Here is a 15,674-nt window from a genome sequence, read left to right as displayed (position 1 = left end):
GGGACGCTGTTCAAATCTCATCCAGACCATCCGTACGCAGGACTAACTATAGGCAAAAGCAAGTAAAAGGAAGCTAGCAATTGCAGGCCGAGACGTGTTTCGTCTAAATGCACAATATTTTCCCGGTATGACGTGAAGTGAAAAACGCGACGAAAACCTCAGTACAAATTGTCAGGGTACTGTATCAATATAGGAATGAATTTAATTATTACTGTATGCGGCACCAGCCTTTCGGTGAAGTCAACAACGCACGTGATGAATCGATAGTGCATTGACTTTGCGTGTAATTCGTGGGACACATTGAAAATTGGTCAGCCAGCTGACCAGATTCCCATAACACGCAACCAAACAGGTTACCGAGCATGAGTAAGCACCTAGACTTCCATCTAACAACTGTGAAATTAGATCAGTTTTCCGTTACATGTTTCAGTGTATTTTTCCGATGGAGAGTATGGAGCAACGGACATTGACAAACATAAGGTTTTTTGTTTCGCTTTTGGTATGTAACCAATGCAGTTTGGACAACCTTCAACGGGCCTATCCTTTATTTTTTCATCGAATTTGTTTTCGGGAATTTGCACTTTTTTTATTTTTAAAACCATTCCCCTGGAGTGTACTGGTCAATGTTTACCGGGTCAGAAAAAGCTTTTCCGAACATCGAAAACATCAAAGGAGAGGATCCTATTGCCTAGGTACTGTGGACATGAGTTACACGAGTTGAGTGATCAATTTTATATTTTTAAACTAAAGCTAACCCAATCCGAGTGTTGGGATCAATTCAGGAGCACTCTATTTTGAGTGAATATTCGGTAAAAAATACGTTAAATTGATTATGCGTTGGTGGATTAATTTAAAGAAATTCCTTTATGGGATTTGAGCAGTACTGCATTGGTATTATTGTAAAGATTATAAAAAATATAAAAAAAACAAAGCTTGGTGCCGTGACCATGATTTATTGCAAAGACTTTAGCTACTTAGCTGTCCAAATGAAGGAGGTCTAGACAATCATGTGAAAAAAAATGAAAATGGATTATTGAAATATTAAATTTTTTAAAGGGATGACTTTTAAAACTTTAAAATAAAATTTAAAACTCACAGTTTAAACTGTAAAAATTTGAAAACAAAAAATCTAAGTTTAAATAAACTACGTATTTATTCATTTCTAATCAAAACTAAGCCTACCTTCAACACTTAAAATGGTCAGAATTATTTTTTCGGAGGGATGTTTGTTCATCTCATGAGACTTGATTTTATGTCCCCTTTTTTGGGCAGAGCATTAAATAAACCGGCGCTGTATTATTGCCACCAACCATCGTCACGTCGTCTTAACAATAAAAAAGTCAATCTCTACATTCGGTGTTGGAAAAATTAATTCATCATACACGCTGCACCCACCCAAAACAGGACCAAGGAACAGAGTTCGCTGGCTGGGTTTCATTAGAGCCCTTGAATCTGGGTGGGCCCTATTGTGCCAGAACCCTCGTCCGAAAGAAGAAAACAGCTTAATCAGTGTCACCACCACGGTGCAGAGTTTGGATGCAGCTTCCGGCACGCGGCTCGCGTGTGGCTTTCCCACATGGGACCTCAATTAAGGATCTCGCGACCCACGGGATCGTAAGCAAACGGAATAAACATACTCGCCATTGCGTGCCGTGATTGAGACCGAGTGTGTGTATGTGTTTACGTTTATGCTCAAGTGTGCGCTAGTGTGAGGAAAATGCCACCCAATTAGTGTTGTCGAAAATACCATTTTAATGAGGCTCCCAAGGGGGCGGGTTTCTGTACTGGGGGAAGTTACGGCGTAGTAGGTTGAGGTAGGTGTGTACAACAATAAAAAAAAACAACCGCCACAAGAATGAAGTGCTAGAAAATCTTTCAACAGCAGCTGCACCAGCAGGGTACGCGCTATATACACGCGTGCCATGATACATCATTAAGGCACTTTTTTCCTCCCTGAAGTTGGCTCGCATCCAAACACTTGATTTTGTTTACCAGGAAAACAAAATTCCTCCCTTTCAAACAACTATTTTTTTATGTAATTGTGACGCTTCAATTAGCTACAACGAAATAAAATCAAAACCCTTATTGATTAATAATGAAGCCTCCTGGTGTGTAATGCCGATTTCGCATTATTTTCAAATTTAATTAATCAAACTTTTTTCCTTCGCGAGCCTTCATTTTCTGTCAATTAAGATGGGATACATTTTTAATGAGAAAAGCCCTGATTCTTGGAACCCGGTTCTGATGAGTCGCCCAACTGCATGGGACCTCAAAACTCCACAGGCAAACTTCGTACGCTGGGCGCTTTACACAGCAGCAGCAGTTTGTGCGATTTTAATTGAAATTCCAACCATTCCGTTGTGTGCGTTACTTGGGTTTGGACGTTCGAACGAAGAAAACAAAATCGATCTGATCGGATCGTGCGGCGCATCATGCTCTGCCCTTCGCGCTGGTGTTGTGGAACGAGAACGAATAAAATCCTGCGACAAGCTGGCTGCTGGTTGGTATCCGGAGCTTCCGATAGCCCTACCGGTAAAGCCACATATGTTTGTCCCCTTAGGTAATGGAAGGAAAATACCAGTCCTGGGAGAGTAAATTAAAAATATCGCCGTGCCGACTGTCAAAAGTTGTTTGTTTTTCCATGTTACCGGACGGTTTTATTACTATTTGGGCGGCCGTTCCTGTGTACGAGCCAGTTGTCGGCTTACCCACAATTTGGCGGGTGTTGAAAAATAACAACAAATCGACGGAACTATCGACGGGTGATGATAGAAATGGTGATCACGCAGAAAGATCCTGAGGCATTGTGGGGACCGAGACAGGATTACGATTCCTGGAATTCGCGCATTTGAACGTCCACGTATCGCTCGAAACGCACCCAATTCTAGGAAAACTCCAACCAGGACGTAGTCCCGCCTGGTACAATGAGGTGCAGTGAAGCATAACAAAAACGCGGACGCAACTCCCCAAAAACCCTACGCTCCTGGTTGTGTTGTGTATCAAACGATCTAAACCGAAAACCTCATCGTCGTCATCCTGTTCCTGGCTCCTGGCAATTCCCGGCTCGAGGTTTTTATATTCGAAATGTTTCGATTCGTTTGCCCAATGGGTTTGGCGATAGCATTATTGATTTTCCTGGCGCCTTCCAATCGAACCCCTCGCCGATCACATGTCGCGCACAGTGTCGGCCTCGACCTCGAAAAAGCAGCAGCTACGCAAAGATGTTTTGCAAATAGGGTAGAGCGTCGGGGACAACAAAGAGAAGCGAAGGGAAAGGGAGCAGGGGAAGAAATAATGGCCACAAAAGCGTCATTGAACCAAGTTTGTGGTGTTTGTCAAGGTTTGACGCAATCGATTTCGCAATGCAATGGAGCGAAATCGGAGGGTTGTCGACGCCGTCGCCGAGAACTAATGGAAGGTGATTTGTTTTTATATCTGTCTGACTCGGGTGTACAACTTGTTTTCGAATGTTTTGCAACTCCAGAAGACCCCTCCGGAGATATTCCTTGCTTTTGAAGTATTTGATAGAATACGAAAGTAACTCTCAGGGTTTTTTGTGTTTAATATTTCCTTCAAGAGTCATTATATGCAACAAAACAATTAACAATGGCTTCATTCAAACGTGGTGCTACCCCGACTAGAACACTACCCAAATTAAACGCGAAGTGCGCAGTTCCCTACGGTGCAGATCTATTATTTATGAAGGTATCAAGTTCCGGACAAATTTCCACTTGTGAGTTAATTCTGTCGCGCCGGTGCAATTGGACAACTGTCACCTAGCGAAACCCCTTTTCCGGCAGAATGGCGGCTTCAAAACCCTGAGCACGATAAATGCAATCCCAATATCCCTTACTGACAATGAAACAGCGGACAAGCGACGAACAAAAAAAAATCTAAAACAAGGGGTGCCAAGGGTGCAAGTTAAACCACCTCACTGGGATGCCTAATCTCTTGCTGCAAAAAAAAAAGAACGCTTCTAACGAGGGTCTGAAACACGCACTACAAACTCCCATGAGAGTCGTCACAGTTGTTCCCTGAGCGGACGCGCACTGCACATGTGTTGTGTACACACAATCGCACTAAGCAGCAACAGCACACACACACAAAAACAAGAAGTCCCGAAAGCGATTTCCGTTCCAAAAATGTCCATTTGTTCTTGTCCCTCCATGCGCTGGCTGGCATGTCCTTTTGGCTGGGTCCAATTAGAGATTTTCCAGCGAAGAAACTCGGCTCGGATCTCAATCAACGGAACAAATCGGTCCTGCTGCTGGAAGCTGTGACCCGCACTGCCACATGTCGAACGTTCGGTGTCCATGTGGAAGATCTCAGCTTTCGATGCCTCCTGGCAGTGTCTTGCTCTCCCCGTGGGTATTACCACGGTTGCCTCGAGTCCTCGCGCCCGTCCGGGATATTGATTGGAGTTCCCAACTTCAAACTGTTTCGAGGTTTTCATTTTGACAAATGGTTTGTTAAAACTACAGTATGGAACTGTAAAAAAAACGGGGAATAAACACTCATCGCGCGCAACGGATAGACTCCGGCGAGATTCCTGGTGACCTGTGACCACCGTCGGGTGTTGTTGTTGTTGTTTTTGCAATCTCCCAGCAAGACACCATTTGACTTCTTCGTACGGTTTGTCCTGTCCTTTCTGAACGATTCTTTTTCCCAACGCTCAAAATCCTGGTCGGATTTACTACGCCGCGTGTATAGGTCCTTCTTTTTTGTGCCCAATGCGCACTGACTCACTGATGCTGAAGCCCGCATGCCGTACGTGCCTAATACAGTGTGTATTTAGGTGGCCCTAGCACAGTAGCATTCCTTGGTTGGGTGACATGATCGTTCGGAATAGAGAGAGCCATACACACACACATGCACGCTCGTTCAATTTTGATTATTGCCAATGTTTTTCCTTCTGTCCGCTCGGCAGGGGTCCCGAAGGATCGTTACTGTTTTGTCCAACGGTCCCTTCGCCGTTGGTATGGTATTGATTTGGTTTCTCGCTTTTTGTTGCCGTTGCTTTGTTCCCACTTTTGTGGTGCGAGTGGCGAGTGCTCGAGTGGAGTAGGACCTTGGCGTTGACAATGGGAAATCCAGCATCCAGCAATGCCAGCCAGTGGCAGGTCTCCTGTTACGGAGGTCTAGGTAGGTGTCGATTGAGCCATCATCATCATAATCGACATATGGTTTCGTCGGTCGGAGGGTTGCTTTACGAGTGGTTTTCTCTTCCTGTTTTTTTGTTTGTTTCATTTTCTGTTCTGTGTTTGTTTGTTTCTCTCGATTTCTAGTGTGAAGATCTGCTCGGTAGCTTAGCTAATTGTATTTTGGTATTTTCCATCACAACCTTAACTTGATGAAGCAATTATCTTTTCTTTGTTGTTGTTAAGTGACTATTTTCGTTAATTTTTTTAATGAATACCAAAAGACATTTTCTCCCCAAAAATATTTGTCCTGCTTTACCTTCGGTAGCAAAAAACATCAACGCTAAATTCATTAAAGCTCCTGCTAATTATTAATTTTGCGAATGCTGGCTTCAAGCCAGCCTTTTGAAATCGTTTCTCGGTTCCGCTAATTAGGCTGCTGGTTCACAAAGGCAAAATTTAATTTCGGATAAACATTCTCTGAAATGTGCTATGTCGCAGAAAAAAACACACACACACCGTTTGATGAGATTTTATCCACTACGGTGAAAGCAATAATGAGGAAAGATTTTATGCGAACGATGTAGAACCATTTGATGATGCCTTGCTCTTTACGAGGCTGCTGAAGAAGGCTTTTAAAATTGTTTGCTTTAAGTTAATGGTAATGTAACTTGTCTTAAATTGTGACGACGATCATTATACAATCAAATCTAAAGTTTCAAAATAAAACTGTTTATGTTGAAAGGCACTAGAAGATGAGTTTTGGAGCATTTCATCTTTGGTGAACAGAATTTACGAGTCCTCCTCAGAGCAGGGCATCGGTTTTGGCGTAAATAACATCTTATCGGAAGCAACTACGCCAACCATGCCAACCTTCTATGCAGCGGAGCTCGCTTCAATATTTTAAACCTTATTGATCATGAGGGTTTGTCTCGCAGCTAAAGCGCTATCAAGAGAACTTCACGAAAAATACATATTAAAGGGCTCCTTGTTTGAAAAAACCTTCCGAATATCCTCTGTTTGGTTGCCCGCTCATTCCCCAAGTGTTTCATGCCATCTCAGGAGATCGATCGTTCATTCGAATGATGTCTAGGTTTAACCGTTTCGCATTGGTTGCGTATCTCCGGTGTATAGGACGGATCGACTCCAAAGCATGTGGCTACGACCTCGGATAACATTGCTTAAATCATCTACCATGGTCTTTTGAAGAAAGTGAGGCTTCTTGACCCTCTTTGTTGGACGCTGTTTGGGACACCAGTAGATCGCCTTACGTTCCTAATCGGGATCACTGGCTCTACTAACCCCAGAAACACAAGAAAAATACGCTACAAGAACAGACGGGATATGAAATCGACTTACAATACAGAACCTTGCTAAAATATGACTACGAACTTGGATTACGGAAGTACAATCGATGGATCGTGAGCTCAGGGGATAAGGTTCCCTTTCACGGTTTGGAATGGAGCTATCGGTAATGTCTCCAAACCATTGTGAATTTTACACTATTTTCTTACATAGTTTTCATCAATACGACCAGGGCGTCCTCATTGAATACATGAAAAAATAATTATTTTCCAGAGAAATTCTCTTCCCGATCGTGTCATCCCATTGCTTAGGCACTGTACAAATGCATTACAATGATAATGGTATTTTAATTACCCCGTAGCGAACGTGTACAATTTTTATTCACAACTGCAGCACCATCCCTCACATGGATGTCCATCATTAATGTGATAATATTTGCTATGCGATTACGCGGTTTCAATCCACTGGTATCAATGCGTAGGATGCGCACATCATGCGGTCTGTGATCAAACGTTTGTTTCGTTTTTAAACCAATCATCCCCGTCACACACTCTCGTGTTTGCCGCTGGTCTAAAGGTCCAAATTATGTAATTAATATAATTTTTTATTCCTTCACCCGTGCCGTCCATCCGGGGCGGTGGACATCAATCCGGGTGCTGTTTCGAAGAAGTAAAGCAGAACACGCAGCCCAACATAACAGGGGCACAGTTAAACGGGCCAGTAATGCCGACGACGAGGGTATGAAATGAAAATTATTCAACCAATTGGGCTGACCCCGCATCGTGGTGTGCCCACTGCCCAATCGTTGACCGAAGGTTTCAATTTCCAAACTCCTTTCCCGTACGCGACGAGGATGGTGAGCGGAACCCCGTCAGAAAAAACGGCTTAAATTATATCGAACCTACGGGTATGTAATGGTAAAACCGCAACGCTAGGGACAACCGCTTCCAGTTCGAATTTTTAAGTGGTTTCATAAATTTTTACATCACATAATTGAGATTTATTTTTTCAGTTGACGACCATCACCCTTCTTCACTGGCTGGTGGCGTGATGGTGGAATATGCGTCGGTCATGCTGCGCTGGTCCGCTACTGATGCAAGCGCAGTTACCGGTGGGAAAAATCCCCCAAACTTCACAGTCCCTGTTCTCAGGGCCGATTCTGTGGTGCCTGTCGGGCTGGTGCCGGAGACTGATGAATTGGTTGTTTGGTGCTATTTTTGCACTTCATCGATTGTTCCCCGAGCCCGGACGAACGGACGGCTTCTACAATCATCCCTTGCAACATCATCATCATCATCATCCGGTGCAGTGAGCGCTTCAGGGTTCGGTTGGGAAAATATCGACAGATTTGCACATGTTTATAATCGTGCATGATTTGCATAAAAATGTAATATGAAAAATCAATTGCCCGTTCTGCCACTTTTCCGTGACAGTGATTTCAGTTTTTCTCTCGCTTGCCCTCTTTTTTTTTTTGGGGCGGGTGCTGTAGAATAGGGAGTTGCGTTCGCCTGTAACGATGTATCGTAATGCGCTGCCGACAGAAGTGTGCAATCCCCAATCCGAAACGTCGACAGGCAGAACCATCAATCTTTGCTTCATTTAACCTCGGCAACGGAAAGGCGTTGTGTGTGTGTGTGGTCGACGGCTCGGCTTCGGCCAGAAGAATTGGCAAGGATAAAATATGTTGGAACACAGGCACACGAGACGATGGCCTAGATTGCAGCAGAACGTCCAACGGCGTGCTTTTTTGTTGTTGCTTTGTTGAACATTTGATCCCCAATGTGTGGTGTTGGTGATTCCAAAAAATCGACGAAACCGAACAAAGCGTCTCGAAGGATATCTCAATATCCGGCACCGTTTTTTTTTTATCGTCTTTGCACCAACTGACGCTTATCCGGGCATCGCCACACCACAGGGTCTAGGATGGGCAAATTATGTAAATTAGAACATGGGATCAATATCAGTCGAACTTTTGGTTTCGGTGCACCCGGTTGGGCGAGCGTTTGGATTCTCTCAGCCGGAAATGGCTAATCTCCCGGCTGGTGATGGCTCTTAAACATTGATGCCTGCAGCTTCAAGGATCCAAATTAAACGATTTTTCGGTAAAATTTTATCGTCTGGTACTGCTTCACAGTTTGGTACGCGCTGGTACTGGTGCTCCAAAAAAAAAAAACTATCTTTGTTCAAGGGGTCCCTCCGAGCGACACACATGCATTACTTATGCTTCGTTAGCTTCACAGAAAACGACCTGCTTTGCTACATCCATTTAGCTATCAGGTTTGATATAAAATTACGCCTTCAATTTCGTAGAAGATATGCCGTCGTGCACGGAATCTAAACTACCCAGCCAAAACACGACCGGACGAGAATATCCCGAAGGTATGGACATCGCTCCCTTTAGCTTCTTATCCCTTTCACTTTTCCGTCTGGGTTTTATGGTACGCTCGTCCCTTCCTGTTATTCGCGTCGATTCTACACGCTTCAACAAGCGGTTGTGGTTGAAGGTACGATGGTGAAATGAAAGATTCCTGCAAAAACAAGAGATTCTCTGGCGAGAGTCAGACCTCTGAAAAGTTTGAGTTCTTGTTGGGGTACATGGTTCCACAACGTAACACTCATCATCAGTGTTGGATCAAATTTCCATCGCTAGCAGCGCATGGCTGAAACGTTCTGACCACCATCTCGAGTCCTTCCTAAAACAAGAGTTGAGAAGAATAAAACAGAAAACATTGGAAATCCTTGCCCAAAAACACGCTGCACTCGATGTACTGGGAGGAGCATGGCTGTTGCATTGCTTCCAGCACGAAATGGGGGAGTTTAAATTCGAAACTGTTGGCACTATTCCCTGGTTGCGATACACACACACGTAAAAGGAAAAAGGGGTTCTACATCACGTCTAACCTGGTGCACCTTCATCGGGCCGTAACGTAGACTGTCGAAAATTGGCTGCTATTACAGCAAGCGAGAGTTCAGGGGCTATAGGACGACTGGATTCGTTTTTTTTTTATTGCGGAGGTGAGAACATGGCAAAAAAGAAGGAACAGAACGAACAAAAAAAAAAGCCTGGGCGAGCAACATGAGCTTTATGCTGTTGGACAACGACCATGTGGTAACGTGGCGCGAGGGACTGTCAGGAAAACCATATGTTAAACACATCAAACACAGTTTTCGGTGGTGGGGAGTCGTTTCTTCAATCCACAGGACCCTTCAACGCAGTCGTTAGGGGTACCTTGTCCGGGAAATAAGACGTGTGCCGTGCAGGACCTCACCTCAGCAGCACGACAAGTTTAGAGGGACATTAGCTTCAAATGGGTTTCGACCCAACGGATGCGGGGGGCAACGGGATTATATGCGGGAGCTGTTGACCTATCACGCGTTACTACACATGCATTGGGTGGGTACGTACGTGCGCAGAAGTTGGCATAAAACGACAACGAGCGTGCCCTGCACTTCCTGCTTTTTCCACGGCGAGCGGAATGGTGAACTTTAATAACAAGGGTTATTGAGTTTTATTGCACCCGCTTCCCGTACTAGCCCGACCTAGTCAACTGGAGGTAGAATATCTGGAGGGCACTGCGTAGTGGGTTTTTTTTGCTCCTCCCGGTTGTTCGTGCTTATCGGTGTCTATTTTATGGTACGGTGAGCTCAACGTCACCGGACTGACCTCATCGGTTGATGACAATTGACACATGGTGGTGGTGATGTCTGTAACCAACGACAAAAAATGTAACCCTTATGTAGGCTCAACGCAACCTTCCGGGAGGGGGCATAAACCCATACGCTACACCTTTGAAAAAAAAACCGTGTCGTGTTCCCCAAACTCATGCATTATGCTAAATAGCATAAATAATTGTACACTTAACCGAATCGCATCAAAAAGCCATAAAATGTCACATTTTGAAGATAAGCTTTTGGTGTGGCCTCGGTGTTTTTTATACACGTGGAGGACTTTAACCCTACATCAGATGTGTTTGTGGTGGAGTGCGAGCGCGTGGATCTGATCGATCGCTCGTGGTATGGCATACATTTATGTAAATGCTCGTTTCCTCCTCCAGAGCGTGAAGCGAAGGCGGTAACGAGTTATCACAGTTTGCGCGATGGTTGTTGAACCATTTCGACGAGGAAGGTTATCGTCAACCCCGGTGATGGATTGGGGTCGAAACATCGGAAAACGGTTGTCAAATGTTCAATTTTACGCCACCGCGATAAACATTGTAGATTCATGGATTACGTTGTGGGGATTGATACTGGAACAGGAGTCATGGTGATGATGATATTCCAGATGCTGTTTTTGATCCAGACAAGCCAAGAAACAAAAGAAAATATTTTTTATTTAAATAATCGCGTTAGACTCTTTTCAGTTTAGACGGAGAGAAAGAGTGGTTATAAGGATTTGAATCTTTGAATCAATCCTCAGTGATTACTCTCAACTCTGCTTCTTTAATCCTTCAATTACTCATAAAGGTTACAACTCACTCTCAATCTCTGTGCTGTCTAGTGAGTCTTTCAGTTTCGGCGAAGAGAGTGAGAGCCACAAAAAGTCCTTATACTGAGTTGACACCATAAACTCCTTTGCAGGATTAACCTCATTCACTCTTACTAAGTGTGCACATCTTTCACGATTCACGTTCACGAAGACCTGCCTTCACACTTGCAAGAGTTTCTAGCGAGCTTTATTAAGTTTCCGTTCACTTTATGGCTTTTGTGTATTATTTTCTTATAAGTTTAAGAGTCTTTATGGAACTTTAACGGTGAAAGATACGTGTAGAAAAATAAAATCAAAATGAATTTAATTTAAACAAAATTTTTCCCAAACGCTCCGTGACGCGTCATGCTCCTCATCATCTAAAACGTATGGTAAATTATTAAACACTCCGATTCATGCTGCTTCCAAAGTCCTTACACGTCACACACATCTGCAACCGACAGGCTGACGCTGGGTTTTATGATGAATTCTATCAGTATGCATCCTACGTTTTTTTTTTGCTGTGTTCCCATACGTAAGCCATATCCTCAATTTCCGAACATTCACATAGAACACTGCATGAGAAGCCCAAGCCAGCCAATTGCGTGCTGTAAATCTCTGCCTGCTCACATGATAAGCGCACCCCTCGAGTGCCGGTGCGTGAGTGTGTGTTTAGAATTTGCACGACATCTGATTAAATAATGTCAAATTTTTAGATTGACGTGCTACAACACACCGTGCCATCCTAAAACATTCTGCTGCTAAAACCGTCCCAAAAAATCTGTCAAATATCGGTTGGGGATTTTGGTGTCTCGTTCCTCCTGCCTCTAGCTGCCGTGAAGAGCAAAGTTTTGTATGGAGTACTTTTTTTTTTGCAAACAGTAAGCCAGTGTGATGTTCATTTGAACGTTAGCCACGTTCCCGTGCCAGACCGGTGACGGATGTGAGACATGTACATAAAAAAAAACCCAGCGCTCCTGCACATCAAGATTCGGAAATTCAATGTTCAACACGGGCAAATCGTGATGTGTCCGCATATACACGAGTGAAGATTTCCTTACTTTTTTAAAACACAACTTCACAGCATTCAACTTTCCAATCTTCCAAACAGTCCTCGACAATGTGTCATCTTTGCCAAATTCGGCACTGGAGATGTTTCGGCATAGAAGCGTTCTTATGGACGTGGATTATGCAAAAAACCATCGGATGCTTGCATCCAATATATCGTAAGCCGATTAGGGATACACACAAACTGCCGAGCGAAACGAAAAAAAAATAGCCGAATCAACTCCCTACGACGAAGTTTGTCAGTTGTCGCCCTCATTCTGTAGTCGCGCGTCCCTACTCGCACAAGGAAAGTCAACAACAAGCTTACAATACGTTTCATTTGGGCAAAGATGAGATTAAAACTTTCCCAAAAGCTGCCCAAAACTGGTCCACTTTCTACTGGGACAGTGTCCTCGATAGCTCGATTCCCCCTTCCATAATGCTCATAATGCCGAATAAGGATGATTTTCTTTGGAATGGATTTATTCTTACCCTCCCGCTAGACCAGCATCGGAAGGATTCCGTTGGGCTTACCGCTCACTCTAATCTCATCCAGCCAAAGTTCGATCCTATCGATGGCGAAGGATGAATGGTGAGGAGGCGAATATTGATTGCCACAAATCTCCCACGTCCTCGAGGGACTGCCGACCGTATGAGCAACTCGTTCGTCGTGTTCTAACATTTCCCTCGGCACATGACCTTTACGGCAGCATTTTCGGAACTCCTTTTCAGAAACGTCAATCTCGGTATCGCCCAGAACCGTATCCTGCTGAGGCTGGCTCGTAATTTGATTATCAACTCTTAATCTATCACGTGCAGCAATAATCACTATCGGAATCTCTCCATCTCGCTAGAGTAGGCCCATTTGGTGAGGTGCGTGCAGTGATTGCAGATGGCTCTTTCAATTGAACCTACCGAACCTTCAGTCGTTGGACCGTCTATCGCATAATAAAAACAGCTGGTGGTCGGACCGGAGCACCGGAGTAGTTTTCATTGCCAACACAATTGAAATCGGCATTTGAATGATCATAAAATGGCCAGCATCTTAGACGCTAGTGGAGGCTCGCTCCACCATCCGTTGTGCTCTCCTTCCGCAGTGTTCGATCGATCAATTGATTCAAGTTCAATGAATCCCAGGATGATGATGCTGAGCTTCCTGGTCTTCGGAAATGGCTTCTGTCCCGTCTACAAAACATCTCCAATAATCACATGCACCAGCTGTGGGCGAAGGGATGGGGTTTGGATTCAATGCACGAGTGTTCGGAATTCGATTAGCATTAAAAGCGGTGTGCCTAGATTTTCGGGAGGCAATTGCGTATTCTACAGCGCACGAACGCACCACATCACCAGCTGTGTGTGTGTGAGTGTATCGAGCTGCAGGATACAGATATTATGGGCATCCGGATGATCCGACTCTATCCAGTTGTTGTTCTCCGGGGGAGAGATTTTAGCGATGCAAAGCATTAGATCACGTACCGGCTGCCGATGATTTGAATGCTGGCTGCCCGGTGGCAAGATGATGCATAATGGGATGTAAAAGACGGTGGTCAATACCACCGGGATTGTATTTGAAAATTGCGAAGAGTTTGCGTGATGAATGTTGAACGTGTGCTGTGTGCGAAAATCACGGCAAGATTTCGTAGGAAGTCTTAGGAATTTTAGGTTCAAAAGAAGGTCCTTTATTGGAGAGTAAGTAAAGGAACCTAAAAAGCATGCCGATTTTAATATTTACAAGACACTATAATAATTGCCAAACAACATGGTCTTCATTAGACAGCTCTGGTACTTCACAGGACACTCTCTATCTCCACCAAGAATCGTTTACTTTTCGTTTGCAAATCAGCTGAAGCGTCTCTTGTTAAACACACCCATACTAATAGTCTCAGTATGTAGTTTGTTTTTCACCGGATGAAGAATATTCGGCAAACATTGCTTGGAGTGGAAAAAATGGAAAGAAAGAAGTACCAAGCAAGAGTAGCACCAGCTCCTCCTGTCAGATATTTGAGTCTGTGTAATGTAGCTATAATATTTGCATCAAGGCAGACGGTGTCGTCACCTATTCTCGTGGTTGTCTGACCGAGCTCTGCCTGTTGGCCGAGGGAAGATATTGTGGGTTTTCAGGATTCCCCGTTTGGTGTATGATGCATGTGGGGAAATCTCAAACTGCCCCCTTCCAAACATTCTGATGTGAGTCCCAAAAGTGTTGGTGATCTATGGCCAACTTTTGGATGCCGGTGCTTCGCTGTCTACACTAGGCAGGTGCGAAAGGGAATGGACGGGTGGACATGCAATTCCCCCTTTTCTGCAATAGCAATCGTCTTCCCAGGTAGTGCGGGAAACGATGTACAACACGCGGGAAAGTTGGTGTATGTATGTGTGTCTGAGTAGTGTGAAGCATAGTTCCACTGTACACGCTAATGTTGCACTGCTACTGACACCTGCTCCACAGTTCCTCAGTGGCTGTTAGACATGTTACTCTTTCACCCTCGGTAAGGTGACGTTGCAAAATTGCAGGTACTTCCCTCGAAGTTGGTCTTCAAACTTTTCCAAAACCCCTATCCGGAACCCTGACTGGGCACTACCGAGCCACCGACGGAAGGGTGTCTCGGTGTACGTGTTGACATTATGGTCTAGCGTACGGGCACGCCGTACACGAAACATGGGCAAGCACACCGGTGCTAATAAATTTGAAATTTTTATTGCATTTTATGTTGTTGTTTCCTGAGATTTTTCCAAAACCTTCCCACAGGCGAGTTTCGCAAATCTCGCCTTCATTTTAATGTGGTGGTAAATGAAGGGGTGCGCTGACTACGTTACTGGAACGAGGGGGGTCGAAACACCGGGTGGAGATGATTGGGAAATCCGTTTATTATTTTTCTCCTTCACCAAACCTGGGCCGGCTTTTCACCAAAAACATGCAGTTGTTTGTTTTAAAATGTGGGATTTCCTCGCTAGTGCTTGCTGCAGGGGACCCATACCGCATACCAGTAGCTGCCGTTGTTTTGGGGTGCTTTGTAAGGGCGAGTTAGTTTATAGCGCACCCGGTATTGTACTGTGGAAAAGACGAGGGCAGGTTGGGCTCTTAGCGATATGTATGCATGTATGTTTGCTTTAGCTAATAGTCCGCCAGCAGTACAGCTGCTGGATCGCGTACCAACCCTCACACTCTCCACTGTGGTCAGTCGAGTTCTTTCGTGTCCAGCACACGGGGTGTGGGATCAAAACAAGGATTTGATGTGATTTTAGGATGTTGTTGCAAGGCTGTGGTTTTCTCGTGGAAAAAGTGCGCCACAGATTACCGGTACTCGGCTGTGAACAATAACAGTCTCATGCAGTAGCAGCGAGACAGCAGCAATAATAGTAGTGGCTTGTCGACGTCCGTTGTGTCTCTAATGTGCTTCATTCCTAGGATTTTCCACGGTACCGCGGGTAAAGCCTAAAGCGGTGGACTTAATTTAACGAATTTATTTTACATTTTTCCCAACTCTAGTGGAAATCGCGATGGTGTGTCATGCGGAAACTATCACCAGTTGCAGGTAAGTGTTTGTACAATGTGTTGTTTTTAGATTCGCGGACATATGCACAGGACAAGCTGTCCTTTGCTAGGATTAAAGAGGCTCAGTAACTTACGAGGTGGTGAATTGTAGCGATAGATTAAAACGGTCAGTTTCCGCTTACATACAGAGAGTAAGTAACACTCAAGAGATAATTCTGAGAGC

At 44.5% G+C, this 15,674-nt stretch overlaps 1 protein-coding gene across 4 annotated transcripts in view; it reads left to right on the top strand.

Moving 5' to 3' along the window:
- The window catches only part of LOC118503549, a 433,940-nt gene that overhangs the window by 272,948 nt on the left and 145,318 nt on the right, over positions 1 to 15,674 (top strand). For 2 of the 4 annotated variants that reach the window (XM_036036950.1, XM_036036951.1), the window contains exon 3: positions 15,446 to 15,491. The exons of 1 other annotated variant lie outside the window; for it this stretch is intronic. In XM_036036950.1, coding sequence (XP_035892843.1) covers positions 15,446 to 15,491 — 46 coding nt within the window. Of the gene's footprint in view, positions 1 to 15,443; positions 15,492 to 15,674 lie in introns of all 4 variants that reach the window. One more of the 4 variants, XM_036036952.1, reaches the window with a different exon arrangement.

Source organism: Anopheles stephensi, chromosome 2, assembly GCF_013141755.1.
Source record: "Anopheles stephensi strain Indian chromosome 2, UCI_ANSTEP_V1.0, whole genome shotgun sequence".
In the NCBI taxonomy this organism is placed as follows: domain Eukaryota; kingdom Metazoa; phylum Arthropoda; class Insecta; order Diptera; family Culicidae; genus Anopheles; species Anopheles stephensi.
This window is presented reverse-complemented; position numbering and strand designations above follow the sequence as displayed.